The sequence below is a fragment of the Marmota monax genome, unplaced genomic scaffold, assembly GCF_021218885.2.
Source record: "Marmota monax isolate L192 unplaced genomic scaffold, Marmota_monax_Labrador192_F-V1.1 WCK01_AAM20220418_F8-fsc00230, whole genome shotgun sequence".
Classification (NCBI taxonomy): Eukaryota; Metazoa; Chordata; class Mammalia; order Rodentia; family Sciuridae; genus Marmota; species Marmota monax.
The window spans coordinates 1,996,178-2,023,648 of NW_026693365.1; the positions used below are offsets into that span (position 1 = coordinate 1,996,178).

The 27,471-nt window shown below is 52.6% G+C and overlaps 1 protein-coding gene across 1 annotated transcript in view; it reads left to right on the forward strand.

The window, feature by feature from the left end:
• Col6a3 (collagen type VI alpha 3 chain) overlaps window positions 1–27,471 on the forward strand; it is a 78,970-nt gene that overhangs the window by 47,051 nt on the left and 4,448 nt on the right. The window contains exons 15-42 of the mRNA XM_046456915.2: window positions 538–630; window positions 1,098–1,151; window positions 2,060–2,131; window positions 2,750–2,776; window positions 2,869–2,913; window positions 3,024–3,077; window positions 3,746–3,808; window positions 4,344–4,409; window positions 4,831–4,884; window positions 6,174–6,209; window positions 6,676–6,738; window positions 7,271–7,333; window positions 8,606–8,668; window positions 9,687–9,749; window positions 11,181–11,231; window positions 11,428–11,463; window positions 11,867–11,929; window positions 12,898–12,960; window positions 14,131–14,163; window positions 14,249–14,285; window positions 14,387–14,398; window positions 14,487–14,980; window positions 16,400–16,496; window positions 17,037–17,735; window positions 18,927–19,026; window positions 21,432–21,787; window positions 22,616–22,879; window positions 23,783–23,887. Coding sequence (XP_046312871.1) covers window positions 538–630; window positions 1,098–1,151; window positions 2,060–2,131; window positions 2,750–2,776; window positions 2,869–2,913; window positions 3,024–3,077; window positions 3,746–3,808; window positions 4,344–4,409; window positions 4,831–4,884; window positions 6,174–6,209; window positions 6,676–6,738; window positions 7,271–7,333; window positions 8,606–8,668; window positions 9,687–9,749; window positions 11,181–11,231; window positions 11,428–11,463; window positions 11,867–11,929; window positions 12,898–12,960; window positions 14,131–14,163; window positions 14,249–14,285; window positions 14,387–14,398; window positions 14,487–14,980; window positions 16,400–16,496; window positions 17,037–17,735; window positions 18,927–19,026; window positions 21,432–21,787; window positions 22,616–22,879; window positions 23,783–23,887 — 3,226 coding nt within the window. The remainder of the gene's footprint in view (window positions 1–537; window positions 631–1,097; window positions 1,152–2,059; window positions 2,132–2,749; window positions 2,777–2,868; window positions 2,914–3,023; window positions 3,078–3,745; window positions 3,809–4,343; window positions 4,410–4,830; window positions 4,885–6,173; window positions 6,210–6,675; window positions 6,739–7,270; window positions 7,334–8,605; window positions 8,669–9,686; window positions 9,750–11,180; window positions 11,232–11,427; window positions 11,464–11,866; window positions 11,930–12,897; window positions 12,961–14,130; window positions 14,164–14,248; window positions 14,286–14,386; window positions 14,399–14,486; window positions 14,981–16,399; window positions 16,497–17,036; window positions 17,736–18,926; window positions 19,027–21,431; window positions 21,788–22,615; window positions 22,880–23,782; window positions 23,888–27,471) is intronic.

Below are 27,471 nucleotides of genomic sequence, written 5' to 3' on the forward strand. Positions count from 1 at the left end.
CAGGCCCTGGTGACCTGGAGTTGGGTTGTGGCCTTTGTGGCTCAGCAGCTGGGGCCACTTGTGTCTGCGGCAACCCACGGTGGCTCCAGGGTCCCCTCCAGGCTGGTGCCGTTTTCTCGGAGGACAGCTCTGCAGAAGCCATGCCCTGCCTCTCTGTTTTGGAACCATCTTCAGTCTGGCCAGTTGCGGTCTGTTGGTTAGGTTTGCACCGGACTCTAAACATGGGGTAGTTATACTTCAAATCTGAAGCTTGGCTGTCTGTGTTGGAAGCTTTTAGAAACGTGGTCACTATGGGGACACAGTGGAGGAAATCTACCTTACTGTGGTTGTTCTTTTCTTTCCTTTTGGTGACTCCCTCCCCCTGTTCGTGGAGCTGAACGCTCAGCCAGGCCTGTCTTTGCGGGACTGCCCCTTGGGTGACCACGTCTCACACTGCGAAGCCCACATGTGTCAGCTTTGATCTTTATCAGCATATTCATGACTTTCGGCTCGACATTTCTTGCTGTCTGAACCCCGTGCTCTTCTTCACTTTGGCAGGACAATATTGCTGAGAAGGCTTGCTGTGGGGTTCCCTGCAAGTGCTCTGGAGAAAGGGGAGACCGCGGGCCCATCGGCACCATCGGGCCAAAGGTGCGTGGCTTACTTGACCCTCCCTTAGACTTGAGCCTACAGCTGCCTCAAAGCTGACCATGGCTCAGCTGGGTCACTTCTCTAATATGTGGCCAGGAGGGGCATTGCTGAGGGCCTGCTGGAGAAGGTGCGGGGGGGGGGGGGTCCACGCGTCTGCCAGTCTCCTCTTCCAGGGGATGAGGGAATCTCTTCTTTAATAGGCTGGTTCTTCATTTCCTAGACTACTACGGACACTGTGGCACTGCGCCTGGTGGCCTCCCTGTTCTGGGCAGCCGGATTCTTAGCATGGGCTTCTAGCAGGAAGCCAGCAGGCTTCCTTGTCAAGGGACAGCCCGGAAGCGTTAAAGTCTAGGCAATACCCGAAGCCCTGCTGGGTTTCAGCTCCACTCTGCCCAGCGAAGGGCTCCCAGGGAGGGATGCAGAAGGAGGAGCCCGGGTTTCACAGGGACCGCTGTGCTGTGTTTCAGGGCATTCCTGGAGAAGACGGCTACCGAGGTTACCCTGGCGATGAGGGCGGACCCGTAAGTGCACGCTGCCCTGTCCCTTAAGCTCTTGTCTCCTGTCCCCTCTGTGCCGGGGTGAGTTGTGTCCATCAGCTGTGCGGTGGCTGATGGCTTCTCTTTGAGAGAAAAATTCTCTTCCAACATCCTTAACAGATTTCCTCAGATTTCTACGCTGTGGAAAGTAGTGTCATAATGTGGGTGTGACAGATGGGGGTGAGGGTGGGGATGTGCTTCGTCTGTGAGACAGAGGGCCAGCAGAGTCTACCAAGCTGAGACCAGGGAGCAGAGAGGTGGAGGTGAGAGAGAGCCGAGCAGGGCACCAGGCAGGGCTGTGGTCACCCCTGTGGGACTGTGGTCACTCCTGTGGGAACGTCTCCCAGATGGGGCAGACGGGGTGTTCTGGATCCCTCTTCAGTATCTGGGGGGGCTGTGGAGGGTAGAAGAGCCCCCAGAAGGGCCTTTGGGGTCAGGGCCTGGGCCAGATGTGGGCCTGGGACAGATGTGGTCCTGGGAGGCTTTGGGACCCTAGAACAAGGTCCAGCCCTGGAGTAGGGGACAAGAGGTCGTGGGGAGTAGGTGGGTTCTCTAGGACCCCTGCAGAGATGCTGGGTGTCAGGCTGGCCTGGCCCCACTGGACAGCTGGGGACCAAGACCATGCAGAGGAGTGGCGAGAGGACAGATCCTCTGTGAGAGTCCAGCACCTTCCCTGGGCCAGTAGTGCCCTTTGGAGCTGCAACCCTCCCGTAGCCTGTTCTCTCTAGGGCAGCTACAGGTCCCTCCAGGCCTGGTGCTGGCTGCTGAGGTCCTTCTGACTCCCAGACTGCACAAGCATCGTTGCAGGGAACCCCTCCCTGGCTCTCTGTCTGCAGGACTGGGGAGACAGGACGAGGGCTCAGCTTGCCTGACGCCTTCCTTTCTCGCAACAGGGCGAGCGGGGTCCCCCTGGTGTGAACGGCACTCAAGGCTTCCAGGGCTGCCCGGGCCAGAGAGGAGTGAAGGTACAGTGTGGGGTCAGGTTGGTGCTTGTAGGGTGACACACATTCACAGGGTGACGCGTGCTCAGGCTGACGCGCTTGCAGGAGGACACACCAGCCTCTCCGTTCTCAGTGTCTGGCAGCCGGGGCCTCATCGGAAGGCAGCCTGATGGGTGGGTCAGGAGCGTGGAGCTGGCCCCAGCTGGAAGGGAGCCTGGGAACGGAGGAGCGTGGAAATACAGAGCAGTCAGGAGACAGTCACGAGGCGGTGGGAGGCCAGGGCCAGGTGGCCTCGCGCCCTGGGCCTGGGAGAGCCAGGCAGCCAAGGATCAGCTGGTGCCGCCGGAGTCTCTCCTCTGTGCCGAAGCTCCAGGCAGGTGCTGAGGGAGGCCCTTCGCCCTCAGTCTCTGAGTTGGCCTTGGCCTTGAGAGCACTATCTCTTCTCTCGGGGCCACTTGACTTGCCAGGGAGCCAAGAGCAGGCACATCAGTTCACGGCCCCCACGTGACGGAGAGAGGAAGCTGACGCAGCAGTTTTCAGACACTCGGGGTTCAAGGGGGGTGGGGGCGGCCTCCGGCCTCCTCTGCCCCAGCCACCCAGCCGGGCAGGAAGAACTCACCCTCCCCGTCCCTTGCCTTCCAGGGCTCTCGAGGATTCCCAGGAGAGAAGGTATTTGTGCTCGTTTTTGTTTTTGGAAAACTTCCCCCCGTCTGTCTCCCGATCTCCCCCGACACTCACCTGTCTGCCTCGCTCCCTCTCAGGGCGAGTTGGGAGAGATCGGCCTGGACGGTCTCGATGGGGAAGAGGTGAGTGATTTTACTTGTGAAGTCAAACCACTCCTGGTCCCAAAGGTTCTAGAAACGAACCCCCTGGTCCACAGCTGTGCACCCTGTGATCTTTCTGTTGTCTTTGGCAGGGAGACAAGGGGCTGCCGGGGTCTTCTGGAGAGAAGGGGAGCCCAGGGAGACGGGTAGGTGAATTTCCATGGAGCTGTGCTTATGGAGAGAACACGGACGCCCCCTCTAGGGCCTCGGTATTTCCTTTATTCCTCCGCGGTCAGCCCTCTTCCTCCAGGCAGCGTTCCCTGACCTCCTCCCTTCAGGGACACCCCGGATGTCCCTCAAGTCCCCGGCCATCTCTGACACAACACACAGCATCTCCTGGCTTGGAGAGCATGTCCCACAGGGCAGGGACTGAGTGTCTTTGGTTATAAATAAGTCCCCAGTGCCTGGCTCCCCAGTAGATTTTTGTGGGTTCACTAAGTGATTCAGAAACATGAGGAAGGGGCTTTGCCTCATGTCATGTGAGCACATGGTGACGCCGTTCAGCCAAGGGGCAGGAACCGGAGCCTGGGATATTCAGGGCAAGACAAAAACCCAGTGAAGGAGTGTGGGGACCTGGTGTTCGGCACCACTGTAGCTGGTGGAGTAGAACAGTGCTGGGGATCCGGGCTGAGTAGGCGATGTCTTCAGTAACTGTGTGTGACAAGAGATGTCCGTTTTCTTCACTGTGGACATCGTTTTGCTGGCTACGTATATCCCATAGCATCATGCTGTGAACCTCAAATACACTCAATAAAATTCATTTAAAAACCTCCAAGATACTAAGTCTTTCGCTTCCAATTCTGTGTTTATTTAGGGTGACAAAGGACCTAAGGGAGACAAAGGAGAGAGAGGGGACGTGGGGATCCGTGGTGACCCGGTAAGGTTCCCATCAGTCCTGAGCTGTGGGGAGGTGGCGGGGCATGGGGAGGAGGACCTCACTGGAACCCTGTGACGCGTCCCTGTGCCTGCTGTGCTCTTCCTGCAACCCGGGGTTGCTGGGTGACGTTTGTCCCCAGCTGCAGAGAGGAGCATCTGCCGCTGGTGTCACAGGGAGACCTCAGAGGCTTTTCCACAGTGCTGTCTCAGGACGCTTCAAGTCTGCTTTTGGAAACGAGAGCCATTTCCCGCTTCCCTTGTTTCATGGCTCTGTAAAAGGGTCCACTTCTGACCCGCCTGTCCCCTGGGACCCAGCCTCTGTGACGAAGGACAGGTTCCAGTGACCTGGGCATTCTCCTCCCAGAGCGGCTTGCTGACGCCCTGCTCGGCTCCGTCACAGTGGATGGATGCTGTCTGGGTGGGATGTGGCCCTGTGCCGCAGAGCCTTGTGCTCACGTCACGCTGATACTTCCTGGACCCTAGGGCCGTGGCTTTCCTGATACACAGACTCATCCCCTGGCTCATGTTGTTCTCAGGGTGAATCAGGACGGGACAGCCAGCAGAGAGGACCCAAAGGAGAGACTGGCGACATCGGCCCCATGGTACCGTGCTCTGTTCCTGTCCCCCTGTGCTCAGGGCTGAAGAAATGACTCTCACGCTGGCTCGGCAGCAGCTGCAGAGGCCATGCTGTGGCCTTTGACATGAGAGTCATGTGGACCGCAGCAGAGGCCCCGTAAGGCTGGCGAGTGTGTGCCCGGCCCCGAGGGACTCTCCGGGGCCAGAGCAGCCCATGCAAACGGGCTGTGCCTTGGCAGAACGCATGCCCCTGAGGTATTTATGGAAGTGTGGGTCAAGCCAAAGGCTCGCGGAAGTGGGGACGTACCTGAGGCTGACACTTCCTCCTCCTGCAGACGGGCTCTTCCCCGGGGACTGACCCTTCCTGACCCTTTCGGGCACTGTGCCAGGGTTAGAAGTTCATCTCTGTGGGTCAGCATCTCACGCCACTCTTTTCCCCCACACCAGGGTCTCCCAGGGAGAGACGGCGTATCAGGAAGTCCAGGAGAAACTGGGAAGGATGTGAGTAACCTTAGGGCTTTGGGGACCCTGCGGTGATTCTCAGCAAGTGCCGCATGATCTGCCAAGCACTGCCTGGTACACGGTCACTCAGCGGCTCTTCATTTAGGAACCTTACAGGGATTTCTGAGGCCATCTTTATCTGCCCATTCTGGGCTGTGCGGCTAGAATACTACAGACCGGGTAATTTATGATGTGCCTAGGGCAGGTCTCTGCTCTGACAGGAACAGAGGATGAAAGCTACACTGGGCCTGGGCAGCTGGGAATGGGTCCCCAGCCATCGTGGGAATAGCAGAAGCACATTCAGGTCCCAGTGGCCGACTGTGTGAGGGGCTTTCTAAGGGACAGGCTCCCTTGTAATTAGCTGAACACTCGTCATGCTTCCAAAATCCACAGGCCAGCAAATATTGAAAACGATACCTTAAAAGATTTGAACATTATAATGCTGTAGAGTTACACAATGAAAAATAAATGTGGAAATGTTCATTTCTGGTGGCAATAAGCTCTCACGACTCAGTTTGTAAGTAGTTTCCTGAAATGACTTAAAGCGCAGGGTGCATACAGTTGGTTTCAATTCTTTGCACGAGGTAGAAGATGAATTGTGTCCCCCCAGCCACTGGGTGATATGACTCTTCACGAATCTGCCTCTGGCCTGGGTAATGAGTCACTGGGCACTAGGGCCTCAGACCAAACTCTAGGGTGTCCCCTTTGGGAGAGGGCCTTGCATTGATGATCCAGGACATTCCCGCGCTCCCATCTTGAACCTCTGAGTTACTATGGGCGAGTGCACGTGTTTGAACCAGAGCCACCTCTGGTGTGTCCAGAAATAGGTGTCCGAGGGACAAGCCTGATCTCAGTGCACAGGACTTCCAGGTTCACGGTTGGGTGGGACCTGGACGCAGCGAGTGTTGTCCTTGGCCCTGTGCTGCGGTGCGGGGGACACCCGGCTGCCGATGAGCACGTTTCATTTCTGCTCCCTGTGGCTGAGGAAGGGGAGGAAGTGAGGCAGGTCGCTGTCCCGCGGTCCTCACTGCACTTGGCTGGGGACTCTTGTGCTGCTTGGCGGGTCGGAACTGATTCTGGAAACTCCCCTTTGATTTGTAAGAGAGTGACAAGGAAGCAGGGCTCTCTGTGGTGGGGGTGACGAGGGCGGACTTGGTGCGGGTCCTCCTGGGTGCCTGGGCATAGTTTCTGACCCCGGGGCCAGCAGTGGGGATACTCGGGCTGGGCTCAGGGGCCCCGGGTCCATGTCAGAGTCCCCGTCTCCTCTCACGGTGTGTGACTTTCCACAGGGCGGCTTTGGCCGAAGGGGACCCGCAGGAGCTAAGGTGAGTCCAGGCTGGGCATCTCTCCTGGAGGCACGCTGCCCCTCACTGCCGAGTGCAACCAGCCCAGGGTCAGATGCCCTCCTGGGCCGTCACGGCCACTGTTTCTGCCAGCCCCTCAAACTCAGCCCCTTCAATAGGGGAAAGGTCCCCAGGGGAGCGTGGGGGTGAAATGAAGGGGACATGACTGATCAGGGGATGTCCCTGACGTGTCCCTCAGCTGGTCCTCTGGCCTGTGAAGGACAGGCGTGGGACAGGCGTGGGTCTAAAGCGTCCTCATTTCACAAAGCCCTCCTGAGGGTCAGGTGAGGCAGGGTGAGAGACGTTTTAACGTGCAGAGGTGGCTGCCGTGTGTGTGGTGTCTCGTCCTGGGGTGACCCAGGTGACCCTGTCTGTCATCTGGCCTGGGAGAGCTGCGTTTCCCTGTGGCCCTGTGAGCCAGGCTGACTCCTCTTCTCTTGTCCCAAAGGGCAACAGGGGCGGTCCAGGCCAGCCCGGCTTCGAGGGAGAGCAGGGCACCAGAGGCGCGCAGGTGGGTGCTCCTGCGGTCACAGGCTTGTGACTCTGTCCCGGTTCCCTGGTGTTTCGTGGTTTTAAGATCAAGGTGGTATGCACACAGGATTGGCTATTTGACAATGTGCAGTTGGGGGCACGATGTGCCTTCAGTCTTGTGCAGTGGTCTCAAGCATTTTTATTAGCCCCCGAAGTGACTTTGTACAAAGTCAGCCCCCAAGCCCCTGGTCACCACCAGTGCTTGTTTTTATGTATTTGTCTATTTTGAACATTTCTTATCAATGCAATCATTTCATGGGTGACTTTTGAGTGTGGTACCTTTCACTTAGTAAAAGATTTTTGAGTTTTATCCATGTGTGGCATGTGCCAGAATCTCATTCCTTTTCATGGCTGAATAATGTTCCACTGTGTGGACGTAACACAGTGGTTCTGTTTGTCAACTGTTGAGTGATTGGGTTGTCTCCACCTTTGGTGACTGTGCGTAAAGGTCACATGGGTCTCCTCGGAGGCAGTCCCCTCAGCAGGACTTACAGTGGTCTTTCACTCCTCAGGGCCTACCTGGTCCCATTGGTCCTCCAGGCCTGATTGGGGAGCAAGGTATTTCTGGACCTCGGGTAAGTGTCTCCCTCTGACCTCCCCTCTTTAGCTAAATAGATAGCCCAGAACCTGGCCAGGCTGGGACTTCATGTGTGATGGGACTGTAGGTGGGCCTGTCCCTCAACTCTAGACTGCAACACAAACCCTGGGTCTATCTTCGGTCCTCTCAGTGAGAGAAACGAGACCCCATTTCTTAGTGATCCAGTGACTTCTACGTCCTGTTCTGTTTCTCCCAAATGTGAGCCCTGGGTGGCAAACGGGGGAGGAAGTGCCTCAGGATGGAACTGGATAAAATCTGATCAGATCTACTAGAATCAGTAGATAAGCCAATGTGCCACTGTTAGCTCACGCTGGGCCCCCAGAGAGAGCCCCTCTAATTCAGCTCTTAGTGTGGGGTCCCTCCACCTCCAGTTCAGAGCAGAAGGCGTGAGCTTGCTGTGACCGTAGGTGTCAGCATGTGTCTCAGCCATGGTTGGGTGGCCTCCAGTGCTAGGACCCCACCCCATTCAGGTTTCTCTCATGCCCGAGATGATAGGCAGGGAGCCACGTCGTCACTGGCTGCAGGACGTGGCCGTGGCTGGTCAGCTGGTGGGCCTGCTCGTGTAGCTACCAGGTGTGCAGGAGTGTGTGGTGGTGGAGGCCGCTCGGTGACAGCTGTCAGTCATTGCTTAGAAAGTCCTTTATCACTTGAGAATGGATAAATAACTAGTTTTTAAGTTTCTGGGTTGTATTTTTTTTTAACATTTGTTGAACTTCTGGTTTACCAAGAATTCAAGTGGCACAGGTGCAAAATTGCCCAAATAATTGAAGTTACCAACAGCCCAGAAGCATCCATTAGTCTGTGCTTCCCACACCTCCTCTAGGGCCGTTGCTGGGTTGGGTAGGCTGCACCCATTGTAAGGTTTACTTTCATTCATTGATTTACCCATTCACTCAGCAGACACTTAAGTACCTCTGGATACCAGCTGCTCATTGTGGGGTGGAACGTAGAAGGGGAAACACAGTCCCATAAAGTCAGGGGCTTGTTGGGAAACTAACATTTGCATGTGAATTAGCTGCAACACGCAGGAGTCCTGACCAAGGGCTCTGGCCAATCATGCTGATATTTGAGACTGGCACCAACCATTTCTGTGCACGTCAACCTTTGAACGTCAAGGGCTTGGGATCCGTAGGCAGCATAGTTCACCTGCCCTTGGGCTTGACCTCCACACAGGAAGGAGCTGGGGTTCAGGGGCCCGTGGGCTTGGATGGTGACCCCTTCGTGACACACCCCTTTCCTTGTGCCACAGGGAAGTGGAGGTCCTGCTGGGGCTCCTGGAGAACGTGGCAGAACTGGTCCCCTAGGAAGAAAGGTTTGTCTGGACCAAGGAAGAGCTTTTCCGAGGGCGGGGACTTGGGTGGAGGCACATGTCCCCTCGACCTCACTGAAGATTCTGTCTGCTTAGTTTGCTCCTCCTCCGTGCTGCCCTGCGGATAGCCTCACCAGCCCCATCACTGCGCTCACCACGACCTGCCCAGTGGGCTGCTCTCTCCTGACCAAGCCCCCCCACTCGCTGGCTGATAATCTGGTCCATTCTTGCCTGACGCAAGCTGAGGGAGCAGTGTCCTCTGATTCCCCAGAGCAGCTGGGCACAGCTCTGCGTGGTCTCAGTACCACAGGGCGCCACGATTTTTACATGTGGGCAGAGCACACGCAGCAGCTCTGTGCACTGTGAAGTCATAGAGACCTAGACCCCGGTGACTTGTGCCACAAAAGGCTGAGCACCTGCCTCTGTCGGCTTTGAGAAAAAGGACTCTTTCTTCCCCAGAAGCCTGCTCCCATGCCCTGGGAGAATAAGCGCCAACCCTCTGACCTCTTTCTCATGCTCCACATATGAATGCGGCAGTTTTAAACAATACGTGTGACTTTTTAGATTGACGTATAATAACTACGTATTGGGGGTACGCTGTGATATTCGATGTGGGTATACAGTGCACAGTGTTTCTTCGTGGTGGGAACCTTTGAACTGACTCCTCCAGTGTTCTGGAGATGTACAATGAGGTTGAAGCTGGACACCTCCTGTGCCACACGACACCAGGACGCACTCCCCTTTCCAATCGCTTGGGTTGCTGTGGCTCAGCCTCTCCGTCCCCTGCACCTTCCCAGCCTCCTGACCACGGCTTGCTCTCCTCTCAGTTGTTCTCATGGCTTCTGCACATCAGGGAAGACACTGGGGTCTGTCTTTCTGCGCCTGGCTCATTGCAATCATAAATGACCTCATAGAAACTGAGCTTCCAGTGGCCCTGGGGGACAGCGGCCGAGCAGCAGCAGGGCTGGAGCACTGCGCCCCAGCCTCACTCACCACGTCCCCCCTGTCCTCTCCTGTCCAGGGCGAGCCTGGAGAGCCAGGGCCAAAGGGAGGAGTCGGGAACCGCGGCCCTCGCGGGGAGACGGTAAGGCCCGGGCACTCTGTGCGCTGCTGATTCTGGGGCAGTAGGGAAGCTGGGACCTCGGTTCCCACGGGAGGCGACTGGGCATTGCTTTTTGTATTACTGGGGATACGACTGAAAATCCTGGAATCTGCTGCTTGTAAACAGCCAGTAAGTTTCAAAATGTCTCACTTAATTGGCGAGGGAGGGAGTGCGGGAGCCTCTCTGCTAGGTGAAGGCGGGGTTTTCCAGAGCTTGAAGCAGCTTTAGACCCCACACACTTGACCTGCTGGAGCTCTCCTTCATACAAGTTCAGGTGCTTGGGTTGACGTGGGATTGGATTAGGTAAGGTCTCCGTCCGAGGGAGAGCGTTTCTTCTGAATGAGACATCCTAGGAACAGAAATCATCATCACTCATTTTTGAGAAGGTTATCTAAACTCATCCAAGTCTCACTAACAGTGATTTTGTCATGTATATTTCTATGTAGGAAAAGGAAACCTATAATTCACTCGGAATTTTCTAAAATGAGTCACTGCACCTGAAAACTCTGTACAGACCATGCGCGTCAGACGTTATGAACCCCAAGTTTTAAAATATTTCTCTCGTGTTTCTTGTCTTTGGCTAATTGAAGTTAAAAAAAAATCCTATTTCTATTACTTTTAGTTTCAGAAGCAGAGGGGAAAAAATCAGACTTTAAGATCTATTCAAATCACTGAAAGCAACCTCTCCCTGAGTCTGCTTCCGGACATTTGGGGTGATTTCTCTTAGCTCTTGGTGTCTATTTAAAATTGTAAATTATTGAAGTGTTGATTTTCCAATATGTTTTAGATATATCAATGTAGATTTCATATAAATTGTTCTGATGCTTTTGGAGGAGTTGACGGTGCCCATTCTGAATGTCCCACAGGAGAGGGCTGGGGACAGGTGCTGGGCATGGGGAGGAGGCGTTTGGAAGGAGAGTCATCTGGACAGGGTGCCTTGGGAGGACAGGAAGGGGCTCAGAGAGGGGGAGCCAAGAGAGCCCGAGAGTCGGGTTCATTATCCCTGTTTTTGGTAGCCTCAAAGACTCCTGGATGATATTCGTGAGGTGGCCCCAAGATTCCTTCCAACTCTAGGATTCCCTGGTTTGCTGAGCTCTGCGTCCAACAGTACTTGATGTTTGCAGGCTGCAGTTCTCGAGGGCGAGCTGCTCATTCAGAGTATTCGTCCTTCTCCATATTCGCAGTCCTCTGCCCCCGGTTGCTAAGAGGTCCTTTGTGCCCTCCACCTCTGGACATGGCTTTGTTCACACACCTGTAGGATGGGGGAGGGTGGGAAGCATTCCTTCTCCTGCTCCTGGTCTGGGGACATTTCAGGGCCTCAGGGACTGTCTGCTCAGGACAGCAGCAGGGCAGCCAAGGTGGCTGTTCAGTGCCCACAGGGGCACCGGCAGTGATGTTCTCTTTTCCTTCTAGGGAGATGACGGGCGAGATGGAGTTGGCAGTGAAGGACGCAGAGGCAAAAAAGTATGTCCTGCGAGGCTCTGGAAAAGTCCCTGTTGTCTCATGATTTAGAGAATTCTCTGTTTAAATCTTATTGTATTTTAGTGATAGATATTTATGTTTGATGATTCTACAGACTTTTTTTTTCTTTCAAGGTCAATTTATTTTAGGTGATTTTAAGTTGGTACCCAATATTGAGCCACTTATTTGTGTTTTACAGGGAGAAAGAGGATTCCCTGGGTACCCAGGACCAAAGGTAAATATTCCCTGGGTTTGCAGGAGTCCGTGTGTCTGTGAACCAAAAAGCACATCATCTTGGCTTCAGTCGCCACATACTCACTCCACCTCCCTGGGAAAGACCCCACCCTCTCCGGGGTACTCCCTCTTCTAGCACAAGGAGGTGACAGCACAGCGCTTGTGAGGTTCCCTGGAGTAAGAGTGTAAGATGTGGTAGCTTCTGGGATACTGTCACTGCTGATTAAATAACCCAGGCTGTCAGCAAGTGCCACCAGGACGCTGGCAGCCCTCGAGAAGCCAGCCCCTAAGCACCTGGCTGTCCTGAGAGTGTGGTCCAGACGCCTCACGGCAGTCCTGCCCACGGTCCCCAGCTGGACCTTCTGTTCCAGAGCTTGATGTGCTATTTTTTGGTTCTCTTCCAGGGAGTCCCTGGTGAGCCGGGGGGAGCTGGAACACCTGGACCCAAAGGCATCCGAGGCCGAAGGGTGAGCTCGCCTGGGCCTGGGCCGCGGCTGGGAGTGGCTACGTGCAGAACAGCATCACTAACTGCCGAGGCCTGGGAAATCGCCCTTCCCTTGGGCCTGGCCAGTGCCAGCACGGGGTGAAAGAGCAGGAGCCCCAGGTCCTAGGCCAGTGTCTCATGGCCCCCTGGGGCTGTGGTCTGCGACCTTCCTCCTTGCCCTCCTGCTCACTGGGCAGTCCTCAGAGCCCCCTCCCCTAGGATGCCTCAAGGTGCCCAGCCCCCAGTCACCCCCAGTGGGGCGTGAGGGAGGCTCAAGTCAGGGGACTTTGGGAGTCCGTGCAGTCACATTTGGCCAGGGCCCCGGACAGTGGGGCAGCAGGGCTCGCTAGGTGTCGGGGCCACTTACGAGGGCTCCTGGTTGGACCACAGGCTCTGCAGCACTGGCTGATGAGCCTCCCCTTCTGTTAGCTGCTCCCGGATCTGGATTTCTCTCTTTAGTGGACTTTCCTTGCCCTCCTAAGACTGCACCGGGTCTTGAATTAGGGACCCATGCTCTAGGCGGAGGCGAACATGGCTAAGACTTATCTCCAGCCTGCAGTGCAGTTGGGCAGTGAGGGTGATGGCGCTGTAAACGTGGTCAGCGAAGACAGTCAAGTGAGGCATTTTTACTCAAGGTGGAGTTGGAAGCACGATCAGTCATCCACACCAGAGATCCTCTAATTCATTTGCGGTTACTGAATCTCTTGGGCATTCGAGCTAACGCTTTGGTTGGTTGGCGGGCAAGCCTTTGTCCCACCTGAACCTGCCAGAGAACACAGTCATGCGAACTGACTCCAGTGTCCAGGTCCCTTGTTCTGCACTTGACTTGTGGGGCGTTTGCATCCCTGAGTGGGGACTCAGTGGGGCTGTGGGATGTTGGGTCGATTGCCTTCACCATCCTTCCCGGCTGCAGGAGCTGGGAATGAGCAGGGTCTGTTCTACCCACTCTAGGGAAATTCAGGACTTCCGGGGGCCGTCGGACAGAAGGGAGACCCTGGCTACCCGGGACCATCCGTAAGTACCCATCTAGCTCCACCTGAGCCCAGGGGTGGGTAAGGCTGAGGGCTTTCCATGGGTCCCTAGAGACTCCCTCATGTTTTCCTCACAAGAATGGGCTGGGTTTTGTTATTTTTTGAAAAAACACTGCCCTTGTCATATTATAATGGGGAAAAGAACTTTTGAATTTTGGAATAACAAGAAACTTTAAACAACCTGTTTCCTCGGAGCTGGGTGTGGCTAGGTGGCAGAGCCTATGCTGAGGATGCACCAGGTCCTGATCTGATCCCCAGCCTATAAACCAAAAGCAAGTGTTTCCTGTGGTTCTCTGCAGTCCAGGGAACGCTGTGATTTGCCTTTATAATTTCCTGATATCGGCCTGTGAGGGGAAAACAAGAGCAAAGTCAGTGCGTCTTGTTTGCATCTCATGGAGGTGGTCTACCTGCGTCAGGTCCTGGTGTGGGGGGTCTCCCTTTGCCCACTGAATCTCCATGGGATCTCCAGATGTGTGGCTGAGAAGCCACTAGCCATGCTTCCACCAGGAGCCAGGAGGACTCTATTACTAATATCTTTGTGTCCTTATTTTACTTTGTTTCTGTATTGAAATTGATGAGGTTCACAGGTGAATGGAAAAGGTGACTTTGGGTTGTAAAAGTGACTCCTGGAGGGACAGATGAAGGGCCTTGTTTGGGTGGAGCAGGGTGGCCATCAGGGTATGAGGCCTTGGGGTGAGCTGCTGAGGCAGCCTAGCTCTGTCCTTAGAGCCGGGGGTGGGTGGGGACAGTCCAGTCGAGATGGGAGGCTGTGGACACCGAGGGCCTGGGATGGTTTAGCGGTGCCTCCCCCCCCCCCCGGCTTCTGTGTGCAAGCTCTCCTCTCGGGAGAGGGGTATCCAGGCTCAGGCTCAGGTGTGGACTGGCCATTAATGGGTGACCGGCCCCTAGGATGAGGGTATGCAGCTACTCTGCAAGCCAGGCTGCCCCCCAAGGGACGCACTGCTGTTCTGGGTCTTCTCTGCTGTGCTGTCCGAGCGATCAAGGCGAGTTTAGAGCGAGCGGCTGGAGTGGCCAAGGTCACCAAGGGTCTGCCTCGCTCCCGTCACGTTAGCGTGGGCCAAAGGCAGTTCCTCTGAATGCCACATCCGCACCACAGCTGCGCCTCTCAGCCTGTCCTCCCTTGGTTTCACAGGGTCACAAAGGCAATCGAGGCGACTCCATTGACGTAAGTTGCATGCGTCCAGAGCAAACCATTGTCCTGCCGGCCTTGCTCCCGCTCTCCTCACACACTCTTCCGTTTTCTTTTAAAGCAATGTGCCCTTGTCCAGAGCATCAAAGACAAATGCCGTAAGTGCAGACCTCCTTGGCCCTGACACGTGTATCTTTACCTTTGAACCCTTAAGCCATAGACGTGCCCTTCACCATTTCTTCTCCTTCTGCCTTTCTAGCTTGCTGCTATGGTAAGTGACTGCGGTGGTGCCACTTTCTTCTGAGGAGAGGAGGACCCTTCCCAGTGAGTACTGTTTGCCAACCCGCCCCTCTCCACAGGGCCCCTGGAATGCCCCGTCTTCCCGACGGAGCTAGCCTTTGCTTTGGACACCTCTGAGGGGGTCACCCAGGACACGTTCAGCGGGATGCGAGACGTTCTTCTGAAGGTGGTGGACGGCTTGACCATTGCGGAGAGCAACTGCCCCAGGGGGGCCCGTGTGGCCGTGGTCACCTACAACAGTGAGGTGACCACAGAGATCAGGTTTGCCGACTCCAGGAAGAAGTCCGTCCTCCTGGAGAGCATCAGGAACCTCCAGGTGCCGCTGACCTCCAAGCAGCAGAGCCTGGAGACAGCCATGTCCTTCGTGGCCAGAAACACGTTTAAGCGTGTGAGGAGTGGGTTCCTGATGAGGAAGGTGGCCGTCTTCTTCAGCAACAAGCCCACCAGGGCCTCCCCGCAGCTACGGGAGGCCGTGCTCAAGCTCTCGGACGCGGGCATCACCCCGCTGTTCCTCACGAGCCAGGAGGACCGGCAGCTCGTCAACGCCCTGCAGGTCTGGGCTCCGCGGCCGCTGCGGCCTCCCTCTCCTCCCGCCCCGGGGAGCTTCTCAGCACACCCCGCTCTCCAGGGTGGACTTGCGTCCCGGTGAGGCCAAGCTGAGGACTTCTGGGAGGTGTACGAGGCTCTGGCACCGGCGCGGCGCCAGCCACCCCTCCAGGTCCCTCCTCACGGTCTGCAGCTCTGACCTGCTAGTGAGGCTCTGGGCCTCGTCACCGAGTCCAGCGTCAGTGTTGGCGGATTCCCTCTGCCTCCCAAGAGGGTGGTGTGGCCGTGTCCCTTCCTCAAGGGACCTGGAAACACTCCCTGTGTGCACGGCCAGGCCAACCTTCCCTGCGCCTCTGGGACATGTGCCCTTCCCAGTTGATACTAACGTTGACTTGCTGTAATTGATGAATTAATGTTTATCCAGGGCCACTTCTGCTGGGTCTGTCCAAAGCATGTGGTCAAGGGGTGCGAAAGGCAGGAGCCCCTGACCTGGATCGGGGGGCCTTGGTGCTGGTCCCATCCTGGCCTGCTTGCCCTCACAGGGCCTTAGGTCTCTCTCCTGTAAGGGGAGGCTGGGGTGATGGTGTCCAGTGTCTTCTCTTCAACATGGTGTTCTGTTGTCCTCTGCATGCATGGGCAGGGGACAGTGGGCCATGGCCCCCGTCCCTCCGTGCCTTATTCTGCGGGACTGTGTGGGCCAGTTTGAGCACAGGACACTGGGCCCGGGGTCCAGTTGGAACTGTGTTTGTGTGAGGGTTCCCTTTTCATGCCCCCTCCCTATGTGGGCAGAGTGACCTGGCGCACATGTGATTCTTGACAGTCTTTTCTGGAAGGTGAAGAAAGGATTCTTCCTTTATCCTTCACTCTCTCACTCAGGTTGATGAGTAGTGACAATTTGCACGCCAGCCACTGTGATGGGCAGAGCTCTTCCCTTCTGGGAGTGATTTCCTGTGGGCTTGGTCACTATAGAAGCCTCAAAGGGTGGGGACCGGATGGGGCTCACATTTGCCAACTGCTGCTGTTGCTAAAAGTAATCCAATATCTAAGTCCCCGGTATTTGTTAGAGGACACACCAGACGTTTGACTTACATTATCTCATTTAATCCACCAAATAACTCCATTAACGGGAAGGTACCACTAACCCTGTATTATAGCGGAAGAAACAGAACCCCAGAGAGGTTGAGTAATTTCACATGAGGCCCAGCAGAAGGTGCAGGAGGAGGAACTGAACTCAGCCCATCCCTTAGAACAAGCCCTGTGCCTTCCTCTCGGACAGCGCCGCTCCCCTCCCCCGACCCAGGTGGGAAGGTTCTGAGCCCCTGGGAAGTTGGTCTACTGATGTGACTTGGATTTATTCCTATACATTCAAATAGTTCCCTGTCACCAACCCTCCCATACCAGGCATCTCTCCTTTTGTTTAAACCAGATCAACAACACAGCGGTGGGGCACGCCCTCGTCCTGCCTGCAAGGAGGGACCTCACGGACTTCCTGAAGAACGTGCTCACCTGCCATGTTTGCCTGGGTAAGGTCTTCTCCAGGGGAAAGTCTATCCACGGCGATTCAGGACCACAGCCACGGGGGACCTCCTAGTGAGACTGTGAGCTGTCTGAAGCGCTGGAGTTAAACTAAGAGGCTCCTGGGGGCCAATGTAAATGCCGATGAGGGGCCTCCTTATTTAAAGTGGACCTCCCCACACAGAGCCTCTCTTCTAGAGGGAGACAGAGGAGAAGGTGGCCCCATTCCAGTTACAGCCTTAAAATCTGGGATTAAAATGTTTGGCTAAAGTGACCTTTCAGAACCTATTTCTTCAAAGAATGGCTAAGAATGGAGATAATGTTCCCTTTTCGTTTGAAATGATGGTCTGGTGATGATAAAGGGAGTACTTTACTGATTTGTTCTTCTAATGAGTTTTAGGGGGTGAGAGCTGATATCTGGCCACAATCAAGTTGAGAGATAATAGGTTTCCGTCTTGGGTGGCAGTTCTGAGTACCCAGACTCCCAGCCGAGGGGCCCACGGGGCTGCGGGAGCCCAGGATAAGTGGGCTGCCACGCTTCTTTCCAGACATCTGCAACATCGACCCCTCCTGCGGATTTGGCAGCTGGAGGCCAGCCTTCAGGGACAGGAGAGCAGCAGGCAGCGATGAGGACATTGACCTGGCTTTCATCCTGGACAGCTCAGAGGCCACCACTCTGTTCCAGTTCAACGAGATGAAGAAGTACATAGGCTACCTGGTCAGGCAGCTGGACCTGAGCCCAGACCCCAAGGCCTCGCAGCACTTTGCCAGGGTGGCCGTCGTGCAGCAAGCCCCCTTCGAGTCTGTGAGCAACGCCAGCGTGCCGCCTGTGCGGGTGGAGTTCTCCCTGACGGACTACGGCTCCAAGGAGAAGCTGCTGGACTTCCTGAGCAGGGGCATGACACAACTGCAGGGGACCCAGGCCTTGGGCAGTGCCATCCAGTACACCATAGAGAACGTCTTTGAGAGTGCCCCCAACCCCCGGGACCTGAAGATCGTGGTGCTGATGCTGACGGGCAAGATGCAGCAGCAGCAGCTGGAGGAGGCCCAGAGAGCCGTCCTCCAGGCCAAGTGCAAGGGCTACTTCTTTGTGGTCCTGGGCATTGGCAGGAAGGTGAACGTCAAGGAGGTGTATGGCTTTGCCAGCGAGCCCAACGACGTCTTTTTCAAACTAGTGGACAAGTCGACTGAGCTCAACGAGGAGCCTTTGATGCGCTTTGGGAGGCTGCTGCCGTCCTTTGTCAGCAGTAAGTCCTGCAGAGCCTAGCACTTGTCTGGCCACGCTCTGTGCTAGCCCCACAGTCCAGGCCACTGGGGCAGGCAGGTAGCCACAGGAGAGATACCAGTGTGCTGACATGCACGTGTCCCTTTGCTCAACAAGTAGATGTGATGCCTGTCATATGCTAGAAATGCTCTTAGGAGCCAGCGTCAGCAGGGGACACACAGACAACAGTCCTGGTCCTCATTTACTCATTTTTAATCCCAAATTTGATGGGGACCTCCTTGCCGTAAGATGCTATTGGTGTTCCAGAGGTTTGCTGGGTGGGCACGGGGGTCAAGCAGACATTCACTATGCATGCCCCAATAAGCTGATGCCTTAAAGAAGTGTATCCTGTGGGGGGCATTGATCTGGGATTAGCCACCAAGCCTCGCTTGCTTCCCCTGCATCTTTGCCACTGGGGATCTTCCTCCCTAGAATATTCCCCCACCTTCTTATCAAATGCATCAAAACTCACCCTGTCTGCCCCAGCTCACTGTGGGTACTCCCTCTCCCAAGGCCTGTGCTTGGTGAACCTGGATGCCAAACTTGGGCCATCTGTTATCTGGACCACTGGTCATTTTTTTGGTGGGTCTGGTACAATGCATAGTCAAACAAGCAGAGGCTGTGTATCACCCCAATGGGGGATCTGCAAAGTCTGAACACACAGGGCCCCGCTGAATATTTATGGTCCAAGGGACAGTCTGTAAAGGCCTTTCTCCAGAACACACCAGGGAAACGTGAAGCAAAGGAAAGCCACACGTCCACCCAGGGATTGCTGTTCCTGTCTTCAGAAGGTTAAAAACAAAAGTGTTATCGAGCAAAGCTCTGAGAAAATATTAACTGTAATTGGACTATAATTTGATGTTTGGAGTTTGGAACTTGCTAAGCTCTCCTCATGAGTTTTCTTCTATTCCTGTCTTCTTCCTCACATTGAGTGAATACCATCTTTAACCCAATCACTCAAATACCAAATAGAACATACTGGCCTGAGCTGTGGTATGAATCTAGTACCATCACCCTTAATGGTTAACGTCACTGGGCTTAGCTTGTCTGGAAGAACCAATTAATTTGATAAATATTTATGGCCGACTAAGCATTATCTCTAGTCATATCAGACTGATTTTAATTTCCATGTGACTCATGTGCAGTTCAAATATTTTTTCTTGTTTTTCTCTAGGTGAAAATGCTTTTTACTTGTCCCCAGATATTAGGAAACAGTGTGATTGGTTCCAAGGGGACCAACCAGCAACTGCTATGAAGTTTGGTCACAAACAAGTGTAAGTGATTATAATTATTTTTGAAAAAATTGTGGTGCTATAGGTGGAATGCAGAGGTCCTCCAACCATCCTCTAACTTTATGGAGGAGGACATTGACATTCAGATAGTAGGACGTCTCAAAGGTAATGTAGGATGTTCTTAAAGAATTTGTTATATTGGTTAGCTTTTGCTGCATAACAAACTACCCAAAACTCAGTGGAATGGCTTACAGCAGTGATTATTTAATTCATTGAGAATTCTGGCTGGGCTCAGCTGGGTGGTTCTTCTGGTCTCTGCTGGGCTCTTGAGTGTGCCATTTGTAGATATGGACTGGCAGGTCCAGAATGGTCTCCATTGGGTTGGTTCAGCTCTGTTCCATGGGTCTCTCATCCTCCAGCAGGCTAGCCTGTTTGTTCATAAGGTGACCAGGCCAGTACCATGGAAAGTCGGTGGCAGTGTGCCAAGAGTCTTGAAACCTAAGAGACCTGGTACACTGCTGACTTCTACCCCATCTGTTAGCCAAAACCCATGTCCAAAAACTGGCCTAGATTTAAAGGTGGAAAACTAGGCCAAGAGGGGACCTGGCGTGTCACGTTATTCAGAATATGGACACAGAGAAGGTAGATGTTCGAGGCCGTATGTCTAAACAGTCTGTTGTACCTGGTGTGATAGGATTTCTTTTCTTTTTTTTAAAAAAATATGTTTTAGTTGTTGATAGACATTTACTTTATTTGTTTTTATTTCTATGTGGTGCTGAGAATTGAACCCAGTGCTTCATGCATACTAGGCAACCACTCTACCACTGAGCCACAATCCCAGCCCTGTGTGATAGGATTTTGTAAGAACTAAATACAAAAAAGTATTAAGCAAAGCATTAATAATCATAATAATCTTACAATCACTAATGCTGCAGTAGCGTGTGGAGGTGGCAGCCCTGGGAGGCAACATGTATGCCTTCCAGGAAGAGGAACGAGAGCTGGGAGACTGGAGGACCACGGTACCGTGGTGCTGTGGCTCGTGGACCTGCTCCATGGCCCGTGCCCTGCTCCATTTCTGGTGCCAACTCTAGGAACAGAGAGGAGGAGAACGTGGCCACATGAGAGGATTAGGTGGGGTGGAGGGGGACATGGTTGCAGGAGCTGAGCTCATGTGGGTGTCAGCTATTTGTGCTCCTTAAGGGACTGCCACAGTATGTCACACTTAAGTGGGGGTGGAGGTTCTTTGCACCAGATGAGAAGTGAAACCATCCTTGGAAAACGAATGTCAGTTCCCCAGCTGACCTGGGGGTACGGGAGAGCCACCTCTTTCTGTTGCAGACCCTTCTCTCTATCACCCTGTAAGTCCTTCAGCTCCTGCCCCCATCGTCAGAGGGAGTGGTGCCAAATCCCTGCCTAGTAAGCTGAAAGTCATGACCAAGGCAGCTACGACCCTCCCCAGGCACTGGGATGCCGGCCCAGCCGGATCCAGGTTCACAGGCTCTATCTACTCTTCAGCTTTTCATGGACCCCATTTTTTTCTGAAATAACCTCTAAAGTTGGCTCAACTGACTCATCTTTAGGAAAACTGAATGAACAAAGTAACAGTATTTGTACTTTTATGATATCAGCTTGAAAATATCCTGCATATGATTTGTAGCATGATACAGCTGTAAAGTAGTTGAATTTTCATCTAAAAGCAAGAATGAAGCATGGATCTGTGCTGTTGCATTGTTTGATGCTGTTGTAGATTTTTTTAAATTTATTTTTTAGTTGTAGTTGGACACAATAACTTTATTTTATTTATTTATTTTTATGTGGTGCCAAGGATCAAACCCAGGGCCTTGCACGTGCTAGGCGAGTGCTCTACCGCCGAGCCACGGCCCCAGCCCACTGTTGCAAGTTTTTGTACACATACACAAAAATTGATACAAACAAAAGATACACACATTTTCAGCCAACAATGAGCCATAGGAGCAAAACGTTATATGCTGACCTCATAACTTTCTAGTTCAACGTGGCATTTTGATGAATGGACACCTTTTTACAGTGAAAATAGCTAATTACTAATTTTATTTAATTTTAATGTATGTTTCAGTTTGTTAAGTGTTATAATTAGAACACTGTTAATATTTATTCTCTTATATCTTATTTCTGTCTTTTAAAAATGAATTGAAAATAAGATGTCAGATGTTCTTATAGTACCATGTAAGCTTTATTTTTAAGGATTCTATTTTTAGATGCCATTCAATATCTTTTATTAGTGTCCCAAATTCTAAAATTAAGAAACTCTGAACATGTGCAATCCTATGCCTAATCTCTAAAAAACTATAGGGCAAGCATTTTTGCTAAAACAGCACATTTCCCATAGATCCTTGGGTCGATGTCTTCGACTACTTAGATAACATGCAAAGTTACAGGTGGAAGTAACCTTTAATCTGTTTTAACAGAAACATTCCAAATAATGTTACTTCAAGTCCAACATCCAAACCAGTGACCACAACGAAGCCAGTGACCACAACAAAGCCGGTGACCACCACAACAAAACCAGCCACCATTGTGAACTTGCCGCCTGCTAAGCCAGCTGCTGCACGACCTGTCCCTGCCAAGCCCGCGGCTGCCAAGCCTGTGGCCACCAAGCCGGCCACGGCCCGACCTGCAGTGGTGGCTAAGCCAGCGGCAGCGGTGAAATCTGCAGCTGTGAGACCCCCTGCCCCTGCTGCAAAGCCAGCAGCCACCAAGCCCGAGGCTCCTAGGTCCCAGGCCAAGCCAGCTGCCACCAAGCCCGTTGCTGCGAAGCCCGTGGGTAAGAAGCCCAGCTGGGGCTGCCTTGCTACACCCTCCCAGGCCCCTCTGAGGGTGCCCTTGGAGGCCGATTTGCAGTCGGAATGTGGTTGGTGATCCCCTTGGTGATCGTAAACTTTGTCCCTGATGTGAGGCATATGGTCACAGAATAGGGTCTCAGGCTGTGCATTGTGGCAATATTAGGTATTGATTAGGATCTGGGTGATCATCCTTGCCCAAAGACTAACCTGCAAGCTCCTTCTAAACATAGTAAAGATGCGTGTCCGACTCTGACAGGTATGAGAGGTAGCTGGGTTCGAGGCGCCCAGCGTGTGTGGGTTATCTTCCTCAAAGTCGATGCTAAAAGATGCTAAGAAAGTCACCCCTGTAGAGGAACATGAGGCAGAATGTATGTGCTCAGGAAAGGTGGGAATTGCTTTCAGTTCATGAGCAGAATGGAAGCAGAGATCCCTTTAACAGAATTTTATGCTATGCCCTAAAGTTCCATGACTTAGATTTTAAATGGCAAGGCTCATTTTGTCCTGAGCGTCTTCCTATAGCTCTCCAGATCTTGCATTTTCAAAGTATCCCCTTAACAATGGAGATTTTCAAAAGGAGGTTATGCACCTTGCTGGTGAGTAATGAGACTTTTAATTATTCTTAGTTAGTGAACTTCATGTTTCACGCATGCTGAGTGTGACAGTATTTCTCAGGAGCTTGAAGGAGAAATTAGTTCAACTTCCAGATCGATTGTGCTGACTCATGGCTTTCAGGTGTCCTCCTCGCCTGGGTGGCACAGTCGCACGGCCCTATTCTTTACCTCCATGCTCTGCTCTGGTCTGTCTTTCAGCTAAGGCGTCCCGAGAAGTCCAGGTATCTGAGATCACCGAGAACAGTGCCAGACTCCACTGGGAGAAGCCTGAGCCTCCTAGTTCTTATTTTTATGACCTTGCTGTCACCTTGGCCCACGACCGGTCCCTGGTTCTGAGGCAGAACCTCACAGTCACCAACCGCGTCATTGGGGGCCTGCTGGCCGGGCAGACCTACCATGTGGTGGTGGTCTGCTACCTGCGGTCACAGGTCAAAGCCATCTACCAAGGAAGCTTCAGTACAAGTGAGTACAGGTGGCCTCATGGGCAGCCTGCTTTGTACCCGGGATACCCAGTGGGACAGAAGGGAGCAATTGTGATGGCATCTATCCTGAAGTATCAGCAACGTTTAAATGGAAAAATAAGAATCCAGGGTGCTTTGGTTACACCCTAAGTTTATAGAGCAACAGAATAAAAGGTGGTTCCATGTGAATGTGCTCTGGCTCTTGGGTTCTGGCTGCTGCACGGAGGAAACCAGGTTCTCTGTGCCTGAGAGCAGCCTGCTAAGGTGGGGGTCTCTGCTGCCCCACCTGGCCCTGGAAAGTAGCCGCGAGTCACTACCTTCTTAGGGAGCAATGGAGAGACTATGAGGACTCGCTCCCAGGGCAGCGAGGCCAGCAGCCTCTGCCTCCCTGGCCCACCAGTCTCATGCTCTGCCAGCTCCTGCCCATCACTGAAGACTGCCTTCCCAGCCGTAACCCAGGGGCCCTTCTCTCTCTCTTTCTGAGTTCCTTCCTCTTGACCTCCACTGCTCCAGGGAGGTGGGAGCAGGCCAGGCCCCTCTTCTTTTCAGGCCAGTGTGACTCAGATTGGGGGATCACAGGGGGAGGGGGGATCACAGGGGGAGGGGGGTGATTCCCCTTGGCAACCACTGGTCAGGCTCAGCATCCCCAGGAGTCAGAGACCTGCCCAACCCTGGCCTTCGGTTTTCTTGGATGCCGTGGAAGAGGTTTGTGGGAGATGAGAGGGTTTCCTCAACCTGCTTGGTAACCCATGTCACCTTGCAGACCACAGCATAAGTAGCACATGGGGACTTCCGAATCCCGTTTCAGTGGCCCACCCTGAAGGCCGCTGTGCCTGGATTGCTGCGGAGTTCTCGGTGGCTGGTTTCTGGTTTGCCTAGGTTTGCATGCATTTTTCTTTTACAGAGAAAACTCAGCCTCCACTTCCACCTCCACAATCAGCAAGGTCAGCTTCTAGTGCAACCATCAATCTAATGGTGAACACAGAACCCTTGGCTCTTACCGAGACAGGTAAGCTACAAAAATGAGGTGCTCTGGGGACACTCGGGGAATTCTTCCAAGAATTTTAAAGTTTTCAAAGTCTTGATTCTAGCTCCTCTCCCTGGGTCTAGTTCCCATGACCTCTACGGGGAAAGTTCCAAGTTGGCTCTGAGAGGCCCAGATGGTGTCAGTCTGCATGTTCCCAGCTGTAAATGAAGCTGTACCTTGCCTGCCACCAGATTTGCAGAGGAAATTGGGTGGGAGTTGCTTCTAAGGCTCCAGGCCGAATCCTCTGTGCCTCGTTGGAGACTCAAGTTGATGGTGGTCTATGGTGGTGTGAAGAGAGGGCTTTGTCCCCTCCATGATTCACTCCCATAAATGAAACTGCTTGGGAGAAAACAGGATGGTCCAGATTGGAGCCGTGAGATGCCTGGGTTTGAACGTGACCCCTGGGGTGCTGTGGTCCCAGGTCCTGAGCACACAGCCTGGCTTGCTCTCGTGTCCTGCTCTCTCGGGTGCCTGAGCCCAGGTGTGCCGCTCAGCTAACATTTATCGGCGACTGGGCAGCCATGATTTGGGTACACACAGCTGTTGCTGGCCTTGTTTGTCCTTGAGAGATGATCACTAAAGAGGTCACTGTTTTGCCTAAGTGTATGCAGCAAAAGATTTGGCACTAACATAAAAACAGTGCCAGACTCCACTGGGAGAAGCCTGAGCCCCCTAGTTCTTATTTTTATGACCTTGCTGTCACCTTGGCCCATGACCAGTCCCTGGTTCTGAGGCAGAACCTTACGGTCACTGACCGTGTCATTAGGGGCCTGCTGGCCCAGCAGACCTACCCCGTGGTCTTCCATGGGATTTTAGGTGTGATATTGTTTTACAGACCCCAAAGCATAAGTTTCTGCTACATATGGGAACATACGAGAACAATTCAATCACTTTTGCTGTATCACCCCATTCAGGAGGAGGACCATCTCGGGTTACAATGGGTACTTCTGTAATGAATTCTGATGGAGGGGAGGGTGTTTGTGGCTGGTTTCATGCTGTGCTAGATTTAGGAGTAGCTGAGGCTGTGTGAGAAGTCAGCAGGTGGCATAGATTTAATATGCATTGAGAGAAGCAACAGCACTTTATTATTCTGAACTATCTTGTGTGGTTCTTGGATCTGTCTTGTATATTCCTCATTTTACTCTTTCCACTGTAAGTCTCTGAAATGATGCTCATTTCTCTACCTCATGCTTCTGTAGGGGATGCATCCCATTTCATCTATTTAAATCAAATTAGATGGTTCTGAGCATTTTGTAACTCCTCCACACCTGCCTCTTTGGGGCTGCTGGGCAGTGGAGGCCTCCTGTCAGAGTGCTTTCTTCCAGTGACAGACCTTCCCCGTGTCCACACACACCAGCATGTTCACAATCCCCGCATACAGGACCGTCTGTAGAGATGCCAAGCACAGAGTTACTAGGAGGGTCACTGAGTCACGCGGGAATTGTGGCTGTTACACACTGGAGTTTAATAAGAGCTGATAAGTGACCTACTTTCAGAACTGAATACTGTTGAATTATAGTTTGCCTTTGGAGACAAGTTGAGCAATCGGTCCGTCAGAATGGCCACGTGCCTTTTAAACTTCTTTCACCTTTTAAAAGGAAAGGCTGCTAGAAAACTAGGACATTCTCTCCTCACTATAAACTTATGGAAATAAGCCAGGTGTTCTAGTAGATGGGGTAATAAAGTTTTAGCTTCTTAGAGATTGTATAAAAAGACTGGACAAAAGATTTTAATGCTGTGGTTTTCAACTCAAGCTAAGAAGCTGGAGGTAGGCACATGTGATGTCAGTAGGGCTGGGAGAAGACTCAAGTTTTGATTTCTGTTCATAAGCAGCTTCCTGAGTCCTGCATCAAAGGACTGTCAAGGAGCCACTGTCCCTGTCCTGCAGCTCCAGTTTCTGAGCCCCACAAAGGCTTCCCAGACAAGAGGATTGACCTCAAAGGGAAGTTGCAAGGAATACACCAGATTCCTCCAAAACATGAACAGGGCAGATCCAGTGCACTCTCCGAGGCGCTGAAGTCTCAAGCCCCCACCCCAAGCCTAGGGCTGACTCCGTCCCTGGTAGTGGAGGTTGTAAAATGTCTCGCAAACTTTTGCTTCATTGAGAGAACATGACTTGGAGTAACCACAAGTCGGCAAGCCTGTGGAAGTTTCTGGTTCTCGTATGTGTGGTCCAGAAGGATCAGCATGGATAAACAGTGCTGAGCTAACCTACACAACATAATCTTGAAACACAAATCTGGTGGGGCCGTTTTTGTTTTTTCTGGTAGAGTTGCAAGTTTCAGAACTAGGAGACTGTCTTCCAGCCAGACTCCCAACGCAGGCACCTCCTCCCCACATGATAGAGAGAGAAGAGGTGTTGAGATGGCAGCCTGGGCTTCCCTCAGGCTGCAGGGCGTCTGACACACTGAACCCTTGACACTGGTGGGTCCCGTCACTCAAGCGCGTGTTCTCTGACCATGTCACGTGTGTTGTGCACGTGCCTTCGTGTGAATTTCCCACTCAGATAGCATGCAGATGCAAGCCCCCCTGCCTTTCTTAAGAGCAAGGCCCTGCACCATTGATCTCTGCAGCCCGCACAGAGGTAGAACTGCGCTCTGCCGGGAGAAGGTATTCAGTTCACGTTGGCCATGATCATTGGGTGTGCCTACGCATGCATGCCGCTCTTGGGAGCTTTTTTTGAATTAAAGTAATTGGATGTTTACTTCAAAATGATTGAAATCCAAGATGGACAGCAGCAGCAAGGAAGGGGTAACTAGAATTAAAGAGAAGAAAGCTGGTTTTCCCTTCCCCCAGCCTCGTCCCCTGCCCGGCTTATCCTCTTAGGCACTTTCTCCAGCCGAAGTAAAATACTCTAATAATATTGATACTTTTTGGACTTGAAGAAGGGAGTGTCAATTAATCACTCCTTATTAAATAACTTTAAAAATAGAGTAACTACACTCTATAGTTGCAGGTACAATTTGTATCCAATTATTTAATGATCACAATATGCATTATTTCTCCAAGATGTGTTTTCTAAACATCTCAGGCAAAATTAAGTTTTAAAACCAGCTTTTCCAAATGGACATGCATGCATTTTAATTTATTTTATCTTATGGACCATTAACCTATTACAAACTCAGTTTAGATTCACAAAGGTGTGTCTCTTTCTCCGTGTGAAATGTTAGCAATTCTTTACTTCCATGAATAAAAGATTCCATCCTGACAACCTGCATTTTTGCCAGAGTTTACCATGTTGGACCCATGTTTGAGTCCATTTAGAAATTGGTGGGCAAGAACACAATGAAATGAAAGGCCCTGGCCCTAGGTATCTAATTCAGGGGAAGGAGATGACCAACAGTAATATTCGAGCTTTCCATTGCGTATATTAACGTTTTCCTGTTTCAAAAGCCACATTTTAAGAGAATTTTGTTTTTGCTTTGATGCTAGGGGTTGAGTTCAAGCTAAATACAAGCTTTACATTGAGCTATACCCCCAACCCAAGAGATGCCTGTTTATGGAGAATTTGACAGACACAGGCACATATGTTGGACAGAGTGGCTACGGGATTCTTTGTCTCCCAC